This window comes from Poecilia mexicana, unplaced genomic scaffold, assembly GCF_051168715.1.
Source record: "Poecilia mexicana isolate PSO_F unplaced genomic scaffold, ASM5116871v1 scaffold_19, whole genome shotgun sequence".
Lineage (NCBI taxonomy): Eukaryota > Metazoa > Chordata > Actinopteri > Cyprinodontiformes > Poeciliidae > Poecilia > Poecilia mexicana.
In genome coordinates this window covers 22141966-22166805 of record NW_028263388.1, presented here as the reverse complement: position 1 = coordinate 22166805, position 24840 = coordinate 22141966, and the positions used below count along the sequence as shown (strand labels likewise).

The 24840-nt window shown below is 36.9% G+C and overlaps 1 protein-coding gene across 1 annotated transcript in view; it reads left to right on the top strand.

Annotated features, from left to right (window-relative positions):
• The window catches only part of LOC106927976 (protocadherin-15-like), a 134790-nt gene that overhangs the window by 40372 nt on the left and 69578 nt on the right, over positions 1-24840 (top strand). The window contains exons 10-16 of the mRNA XM_088001069.1: positions 1068-1217; positions 1295-1386; positions 2999-3100; positions 12179-12311; positions 13743-13822; positions 15386-15479; positions 19635-19763. Coding sequence (XP_087857195.1) covers positions 1068-1217; positions 1295-1386; positions 2999-3100; positions 12179-12311; positions 13743-13822; positions 15386-15479; positions 19635-19763 — 780 coding nt within the window. The remainder of the gene's footprint in view (positions 1-1067; positions 1218-1294; positions 1387-2998; positions 3101-12178; positions 12312-13742; positions 13823-15385; positions 15480-19634; positions 19764-24840) is intronic.

Genomic DNA, 24840 nt, shown 5'->3' with positions numbered 1-24840 from the left:
TCTAAGTATTTGGCTATGTTGGAAAATTCAATATAACAATGAAACCTAAAGAGTAGAAACGTTTAGCCAATGAAAAACATAAATGCTTTCTAGCCGTCCAGGAAACTTGAATGTTCCAACTTTAATGTAATGGAAAATCTGCGAAGTGAGCTAGGCTATAACTTTGAAATGCTCTCAGAGAACTGGAGAATATTTCATTTAAAACATGGTAAAAGTTAACATGCAAACATGCAAAAGTTGTGTAGCTTTGTAGTATGTATTTGATATACCTATTTAGAAGTATCTATAATTACTTGATTGCCTTAATAGGCTTTTTCATTTACTGAAAAGGAGATGAATGATTTTGGGAAAAACATTACTTTTGTTCTAATGTAAATAAAAATAAAACAGAAGTTATGTATTGCCAAAACCATATGACTTGTATTAGCTTTCGTGAGATGCCTGTGATATTTCAAAAGAGAGAAAAAATAACATTTTGCCAGGGCTTTACTGTGTGCTTTACATAAATCAATGACTAAGAGAACACAATACAACTGTCACCACTTTAGTATAAATAGCCATTTTTACTGTAGCCAAGCAACAGGAACTATATTTTTCCTGCTTTTGACTTCAGGCATAAGTTTGTGAAACAGAAGTGGGGCATTCTGGCAACCATCCAGTGTGTGAGAGTCCAAAAAAACACTGTGAATGACCATCCTTTTCATGCGTAAAATGACCCAGGGAGACAAACAGACACATCAAACAGCTGCGTAAATAATGGAAGCCCAACGCGACTTTACCAGATAAACTCCTTCCTCACTTGTCTCGCTGCACCATGCACTTGCAGACCTATAATGAGCGGACCTTGTCCCTAATATTCAGCTAAACAGGCAGGGAGAATTCACGCTCCATGTTGTAAGTAAAACAAAAACTTCTGAAAGGAAACTACACACAATAAAATCTCAAGAACATGTTCAGAGTACAAACCAAATTCTGAATATCACTTTTTTTTTCCTATCAGGAACCTTGTGTTTGTTTTCACTTTTTGCGTTGATCTGTTGTTTTTTCCTGTGTTTTTGCCTCCACAGCTGTTGGCATCAGATGGTGTTCAGCAAAGTGCTCCTGTTATTGTGACCATAACAGTGCTGGATGCCAATGACAATACTCCAACGTTTTCCAATGTCTCTTATAGCGTAAACCTGTTCACTGATATGTCGCCTGGAGAATCTGTCATAAAGGTATGTGCAAGTTATTAACGCAGCTGTTAAAACCTGAACAATTTTATACGTATTTGTGATCCTGTTTGTCTTTGTAGATGTCAGCAGTTGATTCTGATGCAGGTGAAAATGGTCAAATCAGTTATCACATCTTGGCTGGTGACCAGGGAAAGTTTCTAATAAACAGCAGGTAAACCGATCAGAGACAATTCAATACTGTTGATACGTTCTGTATTTTACTGTTATATCATATGATTTAACATTTTATGTGATTTTTACTGTAATTTTATTGTTTATTTGGTCATCAGACATCTTTCTGTAGCAATTTTTCTATTGTAACAGTTTATATATGAAAACAAAAGAATAAATTATCTGATTTGAATCCAACATCAAATAGCATCAACAGCAAAACATGACTTAAATGTCAGTAAACCTGAACCAAGTTTATTTTTTATTTTTGATGAAAAAAGCATATTTTATTCAGTCATACAGTTTAAAACAATTTCAAGAAAATAAAATATCAAGGAGGTAAAACAATGATTTGTGCTAACCAACATTTTGTGAAGTGTCCTAAGGACTTTTTTAAACATTTTGGAATTAATCATTATTTTTCCAGCAGGTTTACTCACCATTTTAGACAACAGACATTTTTTCATGTGCCTGTGGGTTTTCATTGTTGTTAGACCTTGCCATGCTCACACAAAAGGCAAAACCAAACAACAGAATCCTTAAAAAAGCAACTCAGAATCTATTGTCTTCAGTTTGCATCACAAACCCCCCCCCCAAAAAACAACAACAATTGATGGGGATGCGGAAAAGATTATTGGTGAAAAACTCTGGTAACAGCATGATTTAGGATTGCTTCAGTTAGATATAAGCAAAGTATGAGTCTTAAAAGAAAGATATACCAAAGCTAATACTGATTTGATGAGAATAAATTGCAGGTTTTGCTTCAATAAAGCGATTGTCAGCATTTTTACAACAACTGAAGGTAAAACAGTTATTTGATTGTGCTGCACAGTGGCGCAGCTGGTAGAGCTGCTGCCTTGCAGCAAGAAGGTTCTGGGTTCGATTCCCAACATGCGTGCATGTTCTCCTTGTGCATGCGTGGGTTTTCTCCGGGTACTCCGGCTTCCTCCCAGAATCCAAAAAGTCAGGTTAACTGGCCTCTCCAAATTGCCCCTAGGTGTGAGTGTGTGTGCATGGTTGTTTGTCTCTGTGTTGCCCTGCGACAGACTGGCGACCTGTCCAGGGTGACCCCGCCTCTCACCTGGAACGTTAGCTGGACCCCACTAAGGGACAAGGGTGTAAAGAATGGATGGATGATTGGACTATAAAGTGGTATATGTGCCTGGGAAATGCATACTGCCTCTCTAATATTTCCGAAGAGCCACAGGCTGAAGGCTTAAAGAACCTACGAAAGTACTGAGTACATATTTTGTACCATATGTAGACATACTTTTTAATAGCCCAATAAATCTGTAAACAGTGTTTATAAAGACATGAAACATATCCCTCTTTGTGTAATAAATCAATTGAAAATACATGCTTTGCTTTTTTAAACAAATCACTGAAATAGATTAACTTTTCAATGACATTCTGATGAATTGAGAAAAGTATATCACTGTGAACTTAATAAAACTCCACTTATGATAACCGATTTCCACAGGCTAAAGGACTGCTAATGAGAAAGCAGGTGGTAAATGGTAAACTATAGGAGAAGTCAATGAATGCATGTATAATGTAATGTGAAAGCATGCGGCGTGTTAATAACCGCGTACATTTAATCATTGTTTTCACAGCACCGGGGTAATTACAGTGGCACCAGGTGCTGAGCTGACTGTTGGCCGAAGTTACGCTCTGACTGTGGAAGCTGTAGACAATGGGCCTGCGCCTCACAGACGGTAGGGGGTTTCTCTGTTTCTGCTCCGTTGCTCATTTCCTATGTCTGTGTGAAACTATGGCATGAAAGGTCAGGTCTTTACAGCTTTCAAATTTATTTTCTGACCCTTTTCAACACCACCTACGGCTCCTTTTTATTACTTTATCATCGTCTGTCTTCTCGTTTAATCCCAATTTTTAGGTGGAAAATTACGGGAGTAATTTATAATATTAGGTTTTTTAAGTGCAGTATTTCTTGTCATTCATCTCAGAAAGTGAGACTCATATTATCTAGAATCCTCACAAATATATTCCAAGTCTTTGATTCTAGTAATTTTGATAATTATGGCTTACAGATGATGAAAACCCAAAATTCAGTGTCTCAGAAAATTAGAAATGTCATAAGGTCATTGTTGGAAACTCCTAGTGTCACTCCCTTATCAGCTAATTTATTCAAAACAGAGGTCAGCATAGGTTTGTTGAAAACGTTCTCACTCTGGTTCAGTAAACTACATAATCATAGGGACGTCTGCTGACTGGACAGGTGTCCAGGCAACAGTCATCAACACCTTAAGTCACAGAGTAAGTAACAATATGTCATTGCTGAAGAAGCTGATTGTTCAGAGTTCTGCATCCAAGCATATTAGCAGAACATTGAGTGGAAGAAAGAAGTGTGGTTGAAAAAATGCACCAGCAACAGTCAGAGGACTGTCAAGCAAAATCCATTCCAGACACACAGATGAATACTGGAGATGAGTGATGTAAAGTCAGTCCTGAACCAGAGATAACATCAGTCATTCGTTGGTGTTGAGCCACTGAAGTCCACAGTCAACCAGCCACCTACCAGGAATTTCTAGAGCTCCTCCTGCTTCTCTGCTGACGAGCCGTATGGAGATGCTAAATGTATATTCCTGCAGGACCCGGCACCTGCCCACACTGACGGCCAAACGTACCAAAGGTTGGTTCAAGGACCATGGTATTCCTGACCAGCTAACGCTCCCGATCTGAACCCTATAGAAAATCTTCTGCTTGTTGTCAAGAGGAAGAAGAGAGACAAGCCAACAAGGTAGATGACCTGAAGGCAGCAGTCAAAGCAGTCTGTGCTTCTGTTACACCTACTCACCGCCACAGGCTGATGACCTCGATGCCTCGACGCTTTATTTCATATAAGTGGAGACTCAACCGAGTACCGAGTGCATAGAAATGTACACATTTTCCATCCGTTACTCTTGATTTGTCCAATGTGGTATTCTAATTTTTTTGAGACAAAATCTTGGGGTTTATATACATGTAAGCCATAATCGTTAAAACTGAAAAAAACAAAAAACAAAAATAAAAGTTTGAAATATTTTATTCTGTGCCAAGGATCTCTATAAACTAACCATTTCACTTTTTGAGATAACTGGAAAGGAATATTGCATTTTTACACGATATTCATTTCTTTTAGATGAAGTCATATTTCTACAGAATAAAATGTTCTGGCAAGGTAAGTCAGAGTGAAATGATATTAGAATTGAAAAAATGGGAAGGTGTGACTCAAATACCAGCGTGCTCCCTTCTTTTTATTTCCCAAAAGGGTAAATGTCAACTAATGCAGAAAATGCATTCAAATAAATTTCATTCCTCTCTTCAAGGGCTAAATCAATAAATAACAGTGGCTTTCACTAAGCCCCTAATGCAGGACTTTCCACAAACTTTTTCCAATCGTCCAGGAAAAAGCGTCGGCTTCAAATGCTCTTTAAAGAGGTGCTTGTATTGATTTGATTGCAAAAACTCTGGCAGAGAACAGTTCAGTTGTGATTTTCTTAGTTTTAGCAATTACTATGCAATATTTCAGAACTGGAGTAAATCAACCCATTGAACGGTTCATCCAGTAGAATCCAGTCAAGCTGCACAGAACCACAAAATGATGCAGCTGTTGTTTTGGCAGAGACTTTGATTACCAGAGTGTTTTATGCAGCACAGGAAACATTACAGAACAGAGACTCTCAATGAAGCATATGCTGGGCATTCTCTCTCTCTCTCTCTCTCTTTCTCTTTCTGCCAATTGAAAAAGTAAAACATTTTATAGAGATTAATGGCAGGACGATTGATGTTTCCAAGCCTGTATTTCTTTTAATTGTGAAGATTTTTTTCTAAATATGGGCTTAATGAAAAGTATGTTTCACACATGCTTAGTGATGGTTATTTTTAAGAAATGAACTATTGTCATTGAAGCATATAAATCACAGCGTACACCAGTTAATAAAATCTCCAGGAATGTTGGTTTTTGATGCCTGAAGCATGGATTAAATTATGGTGTTTTTCTTGGGGAATAGCTGAACAAAAGGGTAAATTATTACCATAATGTCGTTTAGATGGGACAAACAAGCCGAGTCCTTCCAGTGGGAAAAAAAAAACAGAACAAAAGCAGTAATCAGTTAAAAATACAGGGGGAAAATTAATCAAGATTTTATTTCTTTCTTTGGTGAAATTGTTTTAAGAAAACTTTTCATTGAACCTTTGTGTCACACAAACATCACTGAAGAGGCCACAGATTGCTGATTAGAAGTGTGTATCTTGAATTTGACTTTGGCGATTTTGTCACATATTTTGGGGTGCTAAATGATGATTCACACCGTTTTATTTTGAGCATTCACACCAAGGAGTACGGGCATTTGAATTGCTTTAGGGACATATGGGTGAGGTCAAAATGCTGCTGCGTTGTTGGCTTCCTGAAGATGTGCTCCTTTCCATGTTGGAATATTTTTAACGCTTTCGTTTCTGACTTTGATGCGTCACTTTACGTGTAATTCAAATCTTTTTTGGAATGGCTACAAGTAGGAATAGGCATGTTTCAGATTCTCACAACATGTCCTAAAAACAAAAATACTTCACAGTATTGAAGTATTACAGTATTTTAAAGTGAAAGGCGATTAAACAAATTGCATTAATTTAAAATATAGCTTACTTATTAGTTTGAGAAAACAGCAGTTATTTGGTAACTTCTCCTGTAATACTATGTTTATTAATAGTTTGATACATAGACACACGTGAAGATTGAGATGAGGGTGACTGTGTTTTCAACCATTGTTTAAAACCAATTATTTCCAGATTTCAGAATTTTATATTTTTGTCTTTTGTAAATTGTCAAAAACAATGTGATATCCAACAGCAATAATAGATATTTTGTCAAAAAGTATTTAATAAATACATGTGTATTTATATGGTTTAGGGGTGAGGAGGTGATAAAATTCATAAGAATGAATTTGGGTAACTCTAGGAAATTAAAGTGATGCTTGATTTACACATTTTCTGTCTTTTTATCTTTTAAAGACTTGTTTTCATAAGGACCCAGAGAATTTGTCCACCTCCTCGCCTTTTAAGAAGTGACTGTGAAGCATCATTGAAATGCTATTTATGATAATATTAAGCCTAAAAAACAAACAAATTCAGTGGAGCATCTCAGACAGCTAATAAGCAGTGTCTTCCGAAAACAAGAATAAATCAGTTTCCCTTTTGCAATCATCTGTATGGATATAAAGCTATTTAAGCATTTGGGAGAAGGTAAAACCCCCAAAGCTGCGTCCTAATCATTGCCCACGGGAAATAACAATACACAGATGAAAGTGAGGGTTAGCATATTCCCTGATGGAATCTCAGTTATGGTAAAAAAAAATGCAACATTGTCAAGTCTTTAAACTGTAAAACTTTCAAATTATGGGATAAAATGAGCTCTTCTACTCTAAAGCCTGTGTACTAAGGAGTCAGCTGATTATTAGGTTCTTATAACCGTGGTAGTGGTTCTGAATTCAACAACACTGAATCCACCCGATTCACTGCATAAAATCCACCAGTTTAGCCAAACTCATGTCTGGAGTGTTAAGGGACTTAAATTAATTTTTAACATCCGTTAATAATCTTTTAAAATCTCTGTATTTTGCCTCTGAATGTCCAATATAACATAAAACTAACTATCCTATGGTATTTGCAGAAGATAAACACATGCCTCTCTTCTTCGGGACTTGGTATGACAAATATTGCTATCAAATCAATAAAATGTGAAGCACTGCAGATTGAGGTGGTTCCAGTGATTGGCTCAGAGATTGTCACCAGATTTCCCCAGACCCACTGTTTATCTCAGCAGAAAACATAACCAGCATGACAAATCAATATCTTTCTCCCCTGGCAATGTTATTGAATCTATGGGTCAAGATCCAAAATGAGCTATGTCCTCTTCTTGTTAGGCATCGTCAAGACAAGAGTCACTGCATTTCTTTTGGTCTGAGTTTCACTTTCCCAGAAGTATAAGAGACGTTGTGTCTGGTCTCACACATCGCTAACAGTAAATTATTCTGAAGGGCTTTCATACTTTAATCATAAAAAAGTATGTAGAATAGATAAAGTTGTTAGATTAAAAAGCCAGACTAGCAATAAGAGGTCATGTTGCAGTATTGTCCTACATTGTTGAAAATGAGTGGTAAATTGCAACACTATAAACAAAGCAATAACAAAATATGTTTCAAAAAAGTAAAACTAAAGAAGTTCTAAAAACAGTCATTGGGTCTGTGACATAATCTTACCTTGATATCCATTTAATTACTAAACACCAGCAAACAGAAATGAAAAGTTGACCAAACACAAGTGGTGACATTGCACAGCCCTAATTGCGTTTTGCTGTTAGCCTTCCTGAATATAAAAGTAATTCTATTTTAGAGTGATACATGTATTGGCATGTTTTAGTTCTACAATTAAGAATTGAGTTAAAATTGATTTGTTCACTTCATTCACATATATACACTGTTAAATGACTGATAGAACTTAATGCAAGGGTGTTGCTAGCTTGTTCCAGCAGTGGCCATGACTTGCATGGCGTGCTGCATTTCACACATTATTCCATCTTTACAAAAGTTTTGGAAGGCCTGAAGTTCTAAATTGTATATTCATTCACCCACCCCTCCCTTAAGAGCAAAGCCATGATATAGTTTGGGAGTATTATTAGCATGCATTAAAATTTCATCAAGGTCACTCTCCCCTACAAGTTCAAAGTAATCATAGACAAAGTTTACAGCCTTCAAAGGAAGTACAACTTGTCATGTCAACATTTTTCTCAGTTTAATCATTTCTAATGGGGGTCATTGAAAGAAAATTCACACCTAAAGTCGACAACAGCCTACGTAATACACACACACACACACACAAAGAAATCAAATTAAATTACTCCACAAAATAAGGTTCTGCATAACAAGGTGGACTACTACTGTCATGGGTTTTGTTATGTTTCTGACTCACATGCACAAACACTCAGGAGACCGAATAGAGATTTTAAAAGGTTTATGATAACAATGAGTAACGAATGACAGCTGAGGTGAGAGGCTGGAGACTTGGGCAACGGAATCACTCTGAGGAGATGGAGAAGTAAGTAACAGAATATAAAAGTTGAAATGCAATGATGGTGAGGAACTGAGGATTTATTGATGAAGAGGATGATGTACCCCAGGGAGAGGTGAGTAGAATTGCGGTTGTTGGCTGAGTGGTGAATGTCAGACGGGAAGGAGAGTTTTGGAGCTGTGAGTCTTGAAACTGTGAGAACCGAGAGGGCCAAGGACGCTGGAGACTTGGAATGAGGAATGGAGAGGAAAGCTAGAGACGTGAGCAGGAGCAGAAACACAAAATGTAACATTGGAGGGCGGACAGGTGATTTGCAGGATGATGAAGATGATGAAGAGAAGGGTAAAGAATGCTAGAGGTGAGATGAGACCAATTGATATTGCAGGAGTGAATCTTTGATCGAGGAAGTCCAGATGATCTTGCATAGAGGATACAGACTCACGGGAGGAATTAAGGGGAAACAAAGAGAAGTCAGAGCTAGTAATCAGGCACAGGGACAAAATAAACATGGAGGGCTAGCGTTACCATGTAGGTAACAAGCTGTGTCTTCATCTAGCTCCTTCTATTCTTTTGCGGATGGTCTTAACGAGGAAGAACCGTTCTTTAGTGTGGTACCAGCAGCTCCAGGTCTCTGCTGAGCGCTCTGGGGAAACTACAGCTCCAGAAGGAGAAAACAAAACACCACATTAGGTAAACTACGTTCTAAAAGGAATAGAAACCCAAGAAACCAGCTGGAATCTGTCAGTTTTTTAAAAGGAATCCTGCTGCTATGTACTAAACAAACTCAGCAGGGTTGCTGTTAACTTATTATCAGTGAAAGGTGTCTGACTAAAGTATGACATGTTTTTTTAAACAACAAATAACGCACTAGATGCAATGGCCTCCATGCATGCTCATTCTACAAATCAATGGCTGCAGCATTTGCTGCAGAAGATTTGGACAACCAGTCGGGCAATATAGTCTGGCCAGACGAGGCCAAAGCTGAAATCACTGGATATTGATGCACACACCATGTTTGGAGGAAAAGTGGCGCTGCACATCATCCCAAAAAACACCATGCCAAAAAATGAGAAATGCAGGTGTACACATTGTAGTGGGTTCTGTCCTATAGAACATAATATACATGCAGACTCCGTATGCTTGAAGAAAGGATCAAAGGAGAAATGTAACATGTTTTTGATATGAGTCTGAAGATGAAAGGAATGCTTATTTCCAAGCAGTCCCCAAACACACAGTCAAGGAAACGCTAGACTGACACAGTTAAGGACCTGACTTGTATCTAACTGAATATCTGCAGAATTGATGATCAGTCTGCATAGAATGACCCCCCTGACCCCCCCAGAAACATTGAAATCTATTGCCAGCTTGTGTGAAGGAATTTCCCAAACTTGCACCTTAGCAACATATGAAACTAGCCTCTCAATATGCATTCATCTTGAAAATATTATTACTAAGATATGTACTTTATATTTTTCTCTGTATGTAATTCAGTGCTTATTTCCCATGTCACTGCAGTTTTCTCTCCTAGGTTCATTTGTGAAGCAATCCGATTTTATTTCTTTATGGACCAATTAGAATTCATCGGTTAGATAATGTAATCTTTACAAAAGAAAAACATTAGGCGCAAAATAAGACATTCTGTTTGGGGGGAATAGTAGTGAAGGAAAATGTTTGTGAATAGAGCATATTGAACTGTTTGAGTTGTTTATCAGAGGGGAAAGTAAATACTATGCAATTAAGTCTTTATTTCCCAAAGTGAAATGATCATCTGTCAAGTTCTCAACCAAATGCTTTGTCTACTGATGCCTTGTGAAATAGAAAATCAATATGATTTCCTTTTTCCCTTCCACTAATTTTCTTTTGCAAATCCAATAACACCAAAACGTATTTTGATTTGTACCTTATTAAGACACTGTCTGTATACTGCTTTATCAAATGGAATAGCATAAAGTGTTAATGAATACTCCTATTTCTTTCAATCCTGTTGAGGCTAGCGATAAGTTGAAACATAGACTGTTAACATTACATCAGGAAAATAAGTATTTAGCACGTCAATGTCTTTCTCAGTGAATACATTTTTAATGAAGGTGTTGAGCTCTCTGAGTAATCATGGTTCTTAGGCAGCCTTGCTGATTACATGTGTTACTCCTCTGTTAGAAATCCTGAGAATCACCAGGTCATGGCTGGTTTATTCTCTTTCTACTGTAGCAGAGGAAAAATGTGGTTCTATCTCAATATGGCTAAAGCTAAAAGTGCAACACCTTAATTTTTAATGCATTGTTGAAATAAATTTGTGAAGGTAAAAAAAAAGTGAAAGTGGTTCAAGGGACCAACTAGTTATGGTTTCTGTGCCAGCACCAGGACCAGTTGGACAGGTTCACTGGTCAGTCACATGGTCACTGAGTCACAACACACAAATCTTCACCTTCTGTGACATTCTCCTTATGTGATAAGTTGGTCATGAGACACTCTCTATAGTCCATCAAATAGTAATAAATCATTTTATAATAACCTGGACTGACAGATGGAAGGATTTCCTTTTAAATACTAAAACTTTTAAATTAGGTTTTTGACCTAAAATGACTTTTTGGAGCTTCCTTTCTGTGTGATACCCATTATACTTGTCATTCCATTTTGATGGCCATAAGTTGATTTCAGGACTAATTTGTTCTATTTCTTTGTGTGGAGTATTTGGATTGTGGTGTGAATTTCCTGTTAATGTATATTAAAAAATAAATGTGGCGCACAATTATTGATTGTACTTCTATCCAGTTCATTTACTATATAGTGCCACTTGACAACAAATGTCATCTCAAAGCACTTTAACAAAAAAAAAGATAAATTCAATCACACATGCATTCCAATTAAAGTTATCAAACAGTACATTATGCTGAGTTCATTATTCAAAGTAGATTCAATAGTTTCTATCTAAATAATCTCAGCTGATCTGATTGAGTTTATAACTTGCAGCATTTGCTCCTCCTGGACATTTTTGTTGACTTTTCTGCAATCCCTCTGTTACTAAGGTTACTACAAATAAATCGCAATATTTTGACAAAAAATTCAAGTTCACACAGGTGTTTCTGATTCCATACAGAATATATAAAACTTTGTTGTGATGCAAGTGTAAAGTTTTTATGTGCAATTGCAAAAAACAAATAAAATAAAAAAAAATAAAAAATAAGTAGCTAAAACAAAATTGTTAGCTGAAATAACGAAATGGCCCCAAAGGGCAAACTGTTTCCACCCACATTCACTCAGCAGGATTACATCAAAATGTTCTTTGACTAAAAGGTCACCACCCGTTGGAAAACTGAGTCACTGAAACACCAGAGGAAGTTTGCAAGACTGCTCAATAGATAGCTCAAGATCCAGAGAAAAAAAAAATTTTGTAAAGCCCCGTCTATTTAAACTCTTTGTCACTTACACTGTTGCTGACATTAGGTTTTTATTGATTAAACACAGTAACAGCCAGAAAACAAATTGTAAAGCCCTTTTTATCTTAAATCATGGGTCGTTCAGTCTGTTTTACTGTCCCTTATATGCTTTGTTACACTTCTATTTTCCTATTTCTTTGACACCTTTTCCCCTCTAATATTCCTCTAGGGCTGCTGTTAATTTAGCAGACACTCTGTAGCTGGCACTCTGTCTGTGTGTAAGTGTTATCCTTATCTGTTCCATTTGCTATACCTCATAGTCTTTTGTCTTTCACCTTTCCTCACTCTGTTCAGGTCTTCCATTACAACAGTATATATTGAAGTTTTGCCCCCAAACAACCAGAGCCCTCCTCGCTTTCCTCGCCAACAATACAACCTTGAGATCAGTGAAGCTATGAGGACTGGTGCTACACTTCTTAATCTGCAGGTAAACTCACACACACACACGCACACACCTACACACACACACACACACACACACACACACACACACACACGCAATGTGAAGAACATCAAAAAGAGTTTGATCAAATCTTTGCTGCATTGGCTGAAACATTGCATTGCCTGCCTGTTCAGATTTAAACAAAAAAATAAATAAAAAAATATTTTGGACTTTTTCCATTTTTTTTAGCTTTTTCGATCATTAATGCATCGCCTTAGGCTTAACCACATGAAAGTTTCATTCATTAAGTATGATAATCTTTTAAACTCTTACAATAATTAAATGTCATTTTTGTTTTCCCTTTTTAATTAACTTAGCTGCTCATTGCTTTTACCCCTTGGTAACCACATAAGTGCTTGCCAAGGTAGGAGTAACACTGTCAGCAAATCAACACCAGCTGATGGAATGCTAGTAATTGCTGATTGTGTCCTCCAGCATCTTGGCTCAAAGGAATAATAATTCCTGCCTGTTCAAAGGACAAATTTTCAACATTATGTTACTGCTTAATTCAGGTGTCCTGGCCATTGTTCATGGAGATACAAAGGCCATAGCAGAAAACAACATTTTTCTTATGATAAAATCAAAATTAGCTGTGAAAACCTGGTTAAAATGATTAAAAACACAATAAGCCTTAAGATCAATTTAAAAGTACAATTTACCCCAAACAAAAATCATACTGATTTATGGAGAAATAGGATATAATATATATATCCACTTGTTGAGCGTTATTCACTATGCCAAGCTGACATTTTCCTTCTGTATTTCAAGGTTAAATAGACAATAAGAAGCAATACAAGTTCAAATTATTACACTCCAATCACCATGCTTCACATGTAGGATTTTATTCATTATATTCATTTACACAAATGTTGCCTTTGCTGCAATTTGTGTTTAATATTTAAGCCTCCTGACTTATCTCATTGATCATAAGCAAAATATCTATATCACTTTTACTTCTAGGGTGTGTTGGATTTGGTGTGGAAAACTTATATATTTGATATAATGTGTTCTCCAGATGAATTTACTCTTTAACTTTTTATTTAAAAATAACATGATACATGGATAGATATGAACATTTAAACAAATGATGCCTGTATTCCGTCTTTCACTGTGTCTGAGTGTTTACAGAGTAGCACCCAAGGCATAATTACCTCAAGAAATTAATCCAAAACATAAATATTTGCGCAATAAATGATGCTCCAATCAGCACCAACTTGCAAGTTGCAAGTCTGCATGATTGGTTTTATCATTTTGTTCTCCCGTACATTTTCTGCAACATAGGGGAAAGTACCATGAAATGCACAGATTCTGCCCCAAATACCTTCTTCTTGCACCACCAGGTGGTACTACTCAAAATTACAAGTGCAAAAACACTGTCAGCCTTTAAACATGTTTAACTGTCTGCTTCTTTTTAAGGCAGTGGATCGAGAGAAGGATCCTATAACCTACAAAATCCACAGTGGAGATATTAATGGAAATTTTGCACTGCAGCAGAGGTAAGTCAGAAAATGTGATCAAGTTTTATTTAGGTGCCTATATCTGAAAAGTGGCTGTGCTTTCAGAAAAAATATGGATATAGTGTATAAATGCTAAAAGAAATGAGAGCAACTAGTAACAGGCTGTCAACTTTGTAGAAGGGAGGAGCGAGAAAATTATCTGTAGCTAAATAATGGAAAAAGGGAGGGTGGAAAAGGTAAACAGTTGGGTACAAAATTACAATTTAAAGGTATAAATAAACATTTAATAAACTCAAGAAGGGCAGAATCCCATAATGGTGGAGGGTAAATTTTATTCATCATCCTTTTTTTTTTTTTTTTAGATTTTTCAAACATTTTCAAACATTCACTAACTGTGAAGCTAGACAATGTTCCAATACAAGCCCAAATGTTGCAGTACCTCAGCTGTGTTTTCCACACAGTGGCACAATGAGTACAAACTTGTATTATAAGATACATCTCTGTCTATTACAGTGACAGCACCCAGGAGGGTGTTTTTGTTGGAGAAAGGAAAGGCATGAGCTGCCATCTGGATTTCTAAATTACCCATAATCAGAGTAAAAAACACACCTCCTGCTGGAGAGGCTTTTGTCCAGTGCAGCTTCCCAAGAAGCCATTTACATACAGTGCCTTCCAAAATAAAAGACTCATACCCACTTCTTCTTCTTCTTCTTCTCCTTCTTCTTCACCTTTTTGTCACATTGCAACCATAATTTCAATGTATTTTATTGGGGTTTCTTAATGATACACCAACACAAAGCAGTTCATGGCTGTAATGTTGAAGGAAGGATGCATAGTTTCCAGTATGTTTACTGTTTTCTCAGTCCCAGAGAAAACCTATTTTATGATGCAACAAAAAAAAAAAAAAAAAAAAAAACAACTGGAGAATATAGGGAAAGTAAATCTTCAAGCATGGCAGTAGCTGTATATCAGAATGGACCAGTCAAAGTCCATGACCAATTTCAAGTGAAAATCCATGGCAAGGTTTGAAAAAATGTCAACAGATGTTCTTGCAGCTGCGATTGGAGCAAAGACATTGAGATTGCAGGGGCCGAATAAAAATGTGTACTACACTCTTCAAATTTTTTTCTCAGTGAAGAAGTTTGAAAACCTTGTAGCATTTCGTTCATTTTATAATTACGGGTTGCTTAGTGTTGTTCAAAAACATAAAACTCCCCCTAAGATACATTAGAATTTATCAAAAGTGTTATCAAAGTTCAGTGTGTATGAATTACTTTGCAAGGCACTGCAAAAAAAGTCTAAGCATTTGGTTTTCAACTCATTTTGATCTTGTATTTGCATACAAACAAATCTTGCAAATGCATGAAATTAGAAGGAGTGCTGCACATGATAAGCAATCAGTGACTTTTGAACAGAAACTTCTCATCAAATTAAACTCAGTATTCTACACCATGGTATCTTGATTTGCCCTGCTTTGTCTTTTGCCTTTTTTTTTTTTTACTGATGACTTCTATTGTTTGGTGTCTTTTATATTCATGCTCTGATCTTTTTCGAACCATTTACCTTCAACGTCAATCCGATGTGTTTGTCATCTCTCTCCAGTTCAGGGTATTTAATTCTGGACAAGCCTTTGGACAGGGAGTCTCTGGATCATTATATCCTGATTGTCACCGCCTCAGATGGACGCCCAGATGGAGTAAGAAACTCAGCTGTGCCGCACCAATATTAACTGTCTCTCCTTCCCTGAGTTGTTCTACAGCCGTTGAGCAAAATCAAAATCAAGCAACCGTTGGAAGCAAATTGCTGCGAACGACACCTTTTGTGTTATGTAGAAAGAGGATCATTAAAGGCAGTTTTGGAAATACTTGTCCTTTATGAAAATAGTAAATTATAGGAAAAAAAAGTTAAAAAGCGCTTAGGAGAAAATATATAGAATGACTTGTATTTCAGACACTGCTGGTTTTCATCTTACAGAGGAGTCTCCATCCTCCTCCTTTTGTCTGCTTTGTTCTGCCCCCTGACATCCCCCTGGAGGTTTTTTCCAAATCCTTTAATTCAACAAGTCTCACTTGTGAATCTTTCTTTTTCCTTTGCTTAAATCTTTTTCTCTCATCCACCTTTTTCTTATGGCACCTTTCTGCTGTAATCCCTGCAAAACTTATCCAAACTTCTTTTTCCCCTAACCAGCTCATTCCTGTCTCACAAATACCATCCCTTTCAGCCATCTGCTTCCAACAATATCCTGTACAAACCCGCATGTCTACTGAGACCCTTGTCTTAACTCATTCATTGACTTTTCCATCAACTCTACAAATGAGCGATGTCTCCAAGCAACCCTTTGGCCAAATCCTATCTTCCTCTAGACACCATGTGTTGCTACATCATACCTCACAGCCGTGTGTGAGTACACTGCCTGGGTTTATCAGTGTTGCTCATTAGCTTCCTAATACGACGTCGTCATTGTCTCCCTAGAATTCTAACATACCAAACATATTTGAAATTACAACTTCTGACGAGGTGAAAAACGGACCGTATTTCTCTCTTTGTTACGTCTGTCAGTGGGTGATGCTCATCAGGCAGCAAACAGAAACCTTTCCTCAGATAAATCCACTAGATTTACAAGTTTACAATAAGTTTGACCCTTCTTTGACCAGTCAAAGTACGAACGCTGTTAAAGAGCCAACTGTGGGCATTTGAGCAACAGAAACAGACCAGGCAGTAATGAATGATGGTGGCGCGGTCTGAAGAGTCAAGTTTTCTTTAACATCCTGTGAATGGCCGAGTGTGTGGTCCTTTGACCTCATCTAGAAATGCTTTAACTCTGAACATAGTTTAAAAATTCTGTTTTCTCTTTAAATCACAATTGTTGGCTATTTCATCATGCTGTGTATAATTTTAAATCTTAAGGAAAGTGTGTTGTATTACCATATTTTCCGCACTATAAGGCACACCAGATTATAAGGCGCACCTTCAGTGAATGGCCTATTTTAAAACTTTTTTCATATATAAGGTGCACCGGATTATAAGGCGCACAGAATAGACGCTACAGTAGAGGCTGGAGTTACGTTATGCATCCACTAGATGGAGCTGCACTAAAGTGAAGATCAACAAAACAGTCCAACTCCGGTCGGCGAGGAAAGCCTTCCGCGACTGGGCCGGGGCGTGGCCAGATGATGGTCACCCTTCTCCGTTCACGCACAGCATGTTGGTGGAAAACGTGGTGCTAAATGACCTGCAGATGACCTGTTTATAGACGGTCGGTAGGTAGATAGGTCAGTCAAACTTTATTAACAAACCAGCGTTCTGACAACTATCCCAGCATGCACCACACGCTTCTTCTTTTACGGGGGAAAATGAAGTCGGCGGCTGCTTACCGTTGTTGCTAGACCTGCTGTGGCTCAATATTGGTCCTTATATAAGGCGCACCGGATTATAAAGCGCACTGTCAACTTTTGAGGAAACTGAAGGTTTTTAGGTGCACCTTATAGTGCGGAGAATACGGTACTACAATTGGGTATTTGTTGGCTATAAAGTGTGGATATCAGTGGCAGTAATTCACTCTTTACTTTCCAATTTTTTGTTAAAATTCTCTTTGCATCTCTGCCAACATATCTTTCAGATGTTTCTATGCCTCCCTTGGAAGGCAAACTGCAGAAACTACTTTTCTAGTTTGGTTCCAATTTCATACCCCCTGTGGTCACTGTGCACTGGCTTTTTTTTTTTTTTTTTTTTTTTCTTGCATTTCCTTATTCACCATCTCCTTACCATCTAAACACTGTGTCTCATTTTCATCACTCGTTTTTCTGCTACAGCCCCCATTACATGTCTCTACTCTTTGGGGTACATGACTTCAAGGATCTCAGATCGCCTTTTTTTCTCCCCTTTCTGATGGAGCAAAAGCTTTTTTCTAAACGATATTACAATCCTGCCAAGATGCAAGTGGATGCTGGAGAGCAGGGCATCCATTTTATGGCACTTGTAAATCACTTAAACTGTCAGTGGTTTATCACATACTTTAGTACTTTTTTTTTTTATCAAAGAGTACGTTAAAAAGTCATAAATAATTCTCCATATTTTTTAAAAAATACGTTTGTATCTTGCATTGATCCATGCAGATGTTGGGTGAAGTTAATTATACTGCTTTTCTCCTCCTTTCTCCATCTACCTGTTAATCATTCATCGAAATAATTAATTCACCAAAGGTGAAAAGATGTATCCTTAATAACAATGGGGAGTGTTTTTCATTGCAGCTCTGCAGTTATGAATTTGGTTTGAAAAAGCTGAATTTTGAACTGTTCTTACCTTTTAAAAACAACTGCTTCTCAATATCACCATCTTTTTGAGATGATCATAGCGACTGGTGATCTTCACAGGTGGTGTGTGATTTTCTTTTATCAAACTGATCACATATCACCCGAGTCTTTTCCTCCGTCTCACTCTGTGTTGTTAACTTAAGTGTAACCAATCCGCTGCTCTCTTTATTTTCCCCTGCTTGTTTTCATTTGTTAGTTTACCCTTTTGGTTTCTCTTCCCTTCACAATCCATCTGTTAGTCAGGCATCAAAACGTTTATCTTCTTCAATAAATAAAACCTCCTCATATGTGTGTCAGTGAATACATATGGAGATGTTAATGGGATAAAATTCATAATAATGTTCCTGACCTTGTATCATAGACATCCATGCAAAACTGAGTTAAATGGATGGGAAGAAAAGAGAGAAAGATTTCAGAGGTGTTCAAGAACCCCCTGTGGTTTTCTCCTTCCCTATAAATAGGTCTTGAAACAAACTTGTTAACATGCAGAGTCTCACCCAGTCTCTAGAGCTTGATGATGAGTGCATTATATTTGAGTCCCAAAGGACATAAAGTTGAAAAAAAAAATGGGTGAAGGAAGTTTAAACATTTTTTCTGCTGGGGGCTGCATTATATATTGAGAATGAGGCAGTGTAGAGTTTAGGAAAGAGAAGAATGGTTTGAACAGGGCAGCCACAGAAGACCATTCAGAGAAAAAGAAAACTAGAAAAAGAAGAACAGAAGACTGGAGCATAGATGCATTACACTGGTCCATTAATCAGTATCGCCCAAAAGGCCTTGGGTTGTCTGTAGTTGTGCACACACATACACACCTGTTTGTCTCTCATAATATTAAATGTCCTGTAGGGAGAGTGTCAGACTACAAAGTGCCTAATTGGCTGTTTGGCCTGTGAATCCGTCATACTGCCAGAGGACGAGAACTATACAAGTTGGCGCACTGAGCCTATTCTACTGTAAAGATGCTGTTTGCTAGGTGCAATTTAAACTTTACTGTACGACAGCTTGATGTAGGTAAATGCTTCTCTTGTGAACTTTCCAGACTGTGAATCAATCGGCTTTAACCTTTTGCTGTTCTAAGGACTGCAAAAATATTTGTAAAAATGATGCCAGTTTCACATTTAGAAACATTTTTGCGTGTTCAGCAGAAGCAATGTGACTTTTAGCAGAGATGCAAAAGGCTACTGGCAGGTATCAGAACCTCCTTGGATAATTAAAAATACCTGTTTTACAGTATTTACACCATATTAAAGGATATAATTGCATTGCAAACAAGTAGACATTGTTTTATGTAATTATTCCATGAAAATTTATTTTTATATCTGCAGTATATATAAAAATATTAGTTGTTTTTTTTTTGTCATTTTCACCCAAAGTCATTAAGAGCCATTGTGGAAGATCCAAGCGCTCATTGAAGGTTCAGTCCCTGCAGTCCTTAGGAAAGTGTATTACTATTGGGTTTCAAAATATTTGACGAAGAACTCTTCAATGAATCAAGCAAACAATTTTTTATAAATGTGCGCGTTTGTGTCATTTTGTAGACCTCCACTGCCGTGGTGAACGTGGTGGTGACTGATGTGAATGACAACGATCCGGTGTTCAACTCTTCACTGCCGGTGAATCTCACCGTCACCGAGGAGCAGGACAACGCCTTCGTTGGGCAGATCGTGGTAAGGAGATCCGCCGTTGCGTACAAGATAAATCCTGGAAGCTAAAAACAACGCAGTTGCTTCTTTAATGAGGTCCCCGTGTGAAAACAAAGGACATCGATGTGTTGATTGTGTTTTCCCGCAAGGCTGTGTACTTGTTTAAGCTTCTTTAATGAGCAATAATTTGTTCGTTTAATAATGACACTTGAACAAAAACATGATAATTAAGAAAAATTAATCTGACTGTTTCAACAAGTCCCTGATTGCACAATTTAAAAGCCTAGCAGGGGGCCGAGTCAATGACAGATTACTTTTTGTCTGTATCATTTCTCATATGACACGGTCCAGCTCGCTCTACAGTGGAAATGGCACAAATCATTTTCTTGGAGTTTTAACCATCTGTTGGGATTTGATACGTGGCTATTAGGACTGAAAGGCATAATGTTTTGTAGAATGTTGCCTTTTACACACACCCTCATTTTGAGCACGTATTTACCATCATTTCAAAGCATTACTCTCACACGGATTTACAAATTATCTCAATCTTTAGTAGCGACGGAAGTAAATAAATGCTGTCAAAACAGAAAGTTTACTCAAAATTACTTATGCCAAAAATATTCTGTGCACAATTAGCTTACGAACAATATCTTACTGCTTAGCAACGTGGGAACTGTGAGACTGTGAGCAGCTATGGTTAAACACACACAGCTATTTAAAGCTTATGCATAGATTAGTAATTTCTCCTAATTTGTCTTCCTGATTTGTACAAGAAAAAGCGATATATTTGTAGCTCCGGCAGGAATTAACGTTTGTCTGTTTTTAACCTACATTAAAGCAAGGTTATGCTAATTTGTTGCATTAATTAGACTGCTAATTCTCCTCAGTGTATCTCCTTCAGCACATCTAAAGGAATGAAATAAACAGGTGCTCACACTTCACAGAAATAGTTACAGTGACTTTAATTAAACCCTCTGGTTACATTCATTTGCTGCGACAACCAAAGATAAATTTTACATAAGTTTGCTTGAGCTTTTGGGCGGCAAGTTTTGCAACTCCGTGTATTCTGGAAAGAAGCCCTGGTCTTCATCTGCAGGTTTTACACGAAGTTCTGATTGGTCTTCTTTTGACTCTATTGTTGGGGGTTGGAAAGGTGTGGTTTTAGCACACCACACCTTTCAGATTTTGATTTGTAAAGAATTCTGCAACAAATTCATCCATTTCCTTCCACTGGACAATTATTTGCAACTTTGTGTTTATTCGTGACATAAAACTGAAGCTGAGGTGAAGAAGGTGTGGCAACATCTTAAATCTTTTTTAAATATCAAGTGAATATATAAAACAATTGCCATTATTCAAAATCACTGCATAAAGTGTTTACAAAACATCACGTTCCAGACCTTAACACTGACTGGCCTATTTTCCTTAAGAGGCTCATGGGTGAATCTTACACTTTGATCAGCTCTGATTGTCTAAAGACACTTCTTCAGATGTGTGCTTACTTGGATTTACTTCTAGCTTAATTTATAGCCTTTGTACATTGGTGTCATGGGTTCTTTGATCCATCTGACTCTTTGCCAGTTTCTAAATGTTAATCAGCAGTTCAGCACTTGGACTATTCCTGTTTTAAATGTTTGACCCCTTGCACACCCTTGTATGGGATTTTGAACAAGTTGAGCAGTAGGTTCTAAATTTAAAAGTTAAATCGCTTTCCCTTATTTTTGAGCACAAGGTTTGTAAATCCAGAAAACGCTTAATATCTTCCAGGCACTGTAATATTTTACTTTCACTCCACTTTTTGGTCTTGGGCCAAATGCAACATCCATAAGCCACGCCTGATCTGAACAGAGGGCACTTGAAACCATTCCAGTTCTGAACTTCCTGCCTTTCAAGGAACCTTGGACGGATTCCAAAGAAAAACAGACGGCGTTATCCCTCAGCGGGCCGGGAAAGGCACGACTCTGGGCGTCAGTCCAAACCAGGGCTCGTACCTGGGGGTTTAACCGTATTTCTGAATGAATTTGCAGACGTTACTTTACTTTAGAGATCAACGTATGGTAAAGCATGACAGAATAATCTACAAGGCTATGGGAAGACTTTGAGTGCCTGTGGAAAAAAACACACAAAATTGAGCAATCCAGTGGAGATGAAATACACCTGCAGAAGGACGAGGATGATTCCTGACCATTTTTTTGAGTAGCAAAATGTCTGGGAAAAGGAAAAGGTATCCTACTACTACATTAAGTATCTAACAAATGGAATACTATGAATAAAATGTAACAAGGTTTTTTTTTTTATTAAATTCAATATAATTTGTAAACTAAAGCTGTGAATTTGCTTTCATAAACAAAGGCTAAAGAGAACTGGTTAGGCTAGCAACAGCTGTGCTACATTTTTCAATACTTTGGTAAACCCAAAGTTAAGTTCTGGATTCCCATCGCTTTAGCAAAAGAAAAAAAATCTGCTGGTGGACTTGCAATAAAAGACAGAGCAAAGAAAAAAGGAATACCTGACAGGAAATAACATATAGCAGATGTAGACAAGTTCCAGGTAAGTGTGAGGAAGAGACAGCTTTCTCAAGTTCAAAAGAAAAGGAAAGCTTATCTCTGCTGCACAGACAGTTCCTCCGCTCTCTTCCTGAGATTTTCAAAAAATAACAAAGTACGTCTTTATGGTCTGAAAACTTGTCTGGAGATAAAAGCTCTGGTCCTTAAACCAAATTGTATTCATTAATCTATCCACACCCTTATTTTGCAGGAGCCTAAATTACTTTAATTTCGATAATTGAATCCTTTTCATATAAAGGAAAAAAACAGAAAATAGCATTAATTTGAATATGCTGATGATTGCACAAGGTCAGTCTGTCCCTCCACTTTTTTATGTATAGATCGGGAAGGGTTTAGACTTCTCAAACTAAGTGCAGTTATAAAAATTTAAAATGCTCTAGCCGAAATCTCCATTTCGTTTTTCTTAAAAAAAAAAAAAAAAAAGTGCTATATGCCATATTCATTAAATCCTTTAATGAGTTCAAATGTACCTCAAAATGCTTTCATGCGTCACAAACTTTGTTGTATTTTATTGGGATTTTATGTGTTAGACACACAGAGTAGTGTGTAACTATGGGGAGAAAATAAAATCAGAAAATGTGGGGTGCATTTATTTTAAGACCCTTTACTTTAAAAACATAAAAAAAACAGCATAGTCAATTACTTTCAGGGGTTACTTAATGGGTAAATAGCCCACATACAGTATGTTAGGTAACCAAGAACCGTAAAACCTGCACATTGACCTGAAAACATTTCCAGTGGCGGCTGCATCATGCTGTGGGGATGCTTTGCTACAGGATGGAGAGAGAAGCCTGCAAGAGTGTAACTTGATCAATAGAGTTAAAGGTTTCAAATATTAATCCTTTCATAAGGTCACTTCACTTTATAAATATTTTTGGGCAGATCTGTTAGAAGCAATGAACGTGAAAAGAAACATTAGTTCCTCATCGCCATTCTGATTATTATCAAACAACTTTGGTCTTAAACTAATTTAAATAAAAAGGCTAACAAAAGCCTTTTTATTTAAAAAGGCTTTTAAATAAATAATTGTTCAAACAATAATTGTTTGAATTCATGTAGAGAAACAGTCACATGAACTAACCGCATATAAAGTGGATTTCTAAGTCTTCCTTGTGTAGCTTATGTTGACGTGTAAACATTTTGAAAAACTTTATGGTTCAATCGGTGGAACACATTTGTGTTTAATGACATCAGGGAAATCTATGTAATTCAGAGTTGTGTATTGGTCTTGCAGTTTTCTCTGTACATTAAAGTCACAGATGCCAATGTGATGAGGAAAAAAGAAAAGAGGGTGACCTTAAAGAAAAGGCGCATTAGCACTTGCAACAGTCATTGTAATTATTGTATGGATAGTAGAAATTTCAGACTTATAGATTATTTTTTTTTACACTGTGTTGAAAAGCAACAGACGTAAGGCAGATTAGACATTATTTCCATTATGTTCGAGGCTGTTAACTGTCTGGTGTTATAATTATACTTCTGAAACTGTGAAAAACATGGTGAAGGAGAGATGAAAGATGAAGGGTTTATTTAAAAGAAGCACACATCATTAGATGCACAGCCAAGAAACTCAAATCACACTGAAGTATTTGACAAGAGGTGAATAATCCAGTCTTTGATTAATGTAATTTATTTTAGAAAATTTAATGCTGTAAAAATCTGGCGCTGGAGAAAAGCCCCGTGTTGCCTTTTCTCTAGTTTAATATCTGGTGTCATTTTTATTTGTCTATTAGTCTATAAAATAATATTTTCCTTTATTTTTAGAGATTTTAATTTGTCAAGAAGAGTTAAGCCAACATTCCAAAAAACAGCATTTCAATTATAAAACATTGATAGCATGTTTCCATGTGCCTTTAAAGCTTTATATGCATTTAGAAATTCATGTGAAATCTTAAAAGCAGTCAAAGTTACATAAATTATAGATTGACTTGTTTTTCTGTGTGATGCAGGCAAACAGGCGTCACATTATCAAAAATGACATAAACTGGCAAGAGTTGATCACAGGAGATGTGGTTTTCAGTGGGGATGTTACAATCAGGACGTTTTATTCCCTTGTATCCTTCCTGAGTCAATTGGAGATTCATTCATTCATTCATTCATTTATTCATTCATTCATTCATTCATTCATTTTGTAAATTAATTCAGAGATTATACTGAAAATGTTGTATAGCAAATCCAAAAAACAAGTAACGACCCATTAAAAGCCAGATAATACTGTTTAAATAAACTTTTTTTCATTGTTTTGTTAAATTAGCAGATCTCAGTCACAGTGTTCAGTAAACTCCCATTTTGCGTCGGCCAACTGTGGACAAAACATATCCTGCTTCATAAACATATTCATAAAGGCCTCTAAAAGAAAATCAAAATTAAGCTGGAAGAAAGCACTTCAGAGAAAACAAAGACACAACATATTTCTGTGTCTTTGTGAACGTCTACAAAATATGCGTTATAGATCATCCCAAGTGCCAGCTTTCAAATGTCTGCTGCTTTTTACTGGATATGGATATGAATAAAAATATAATTGTGTGTAGTGG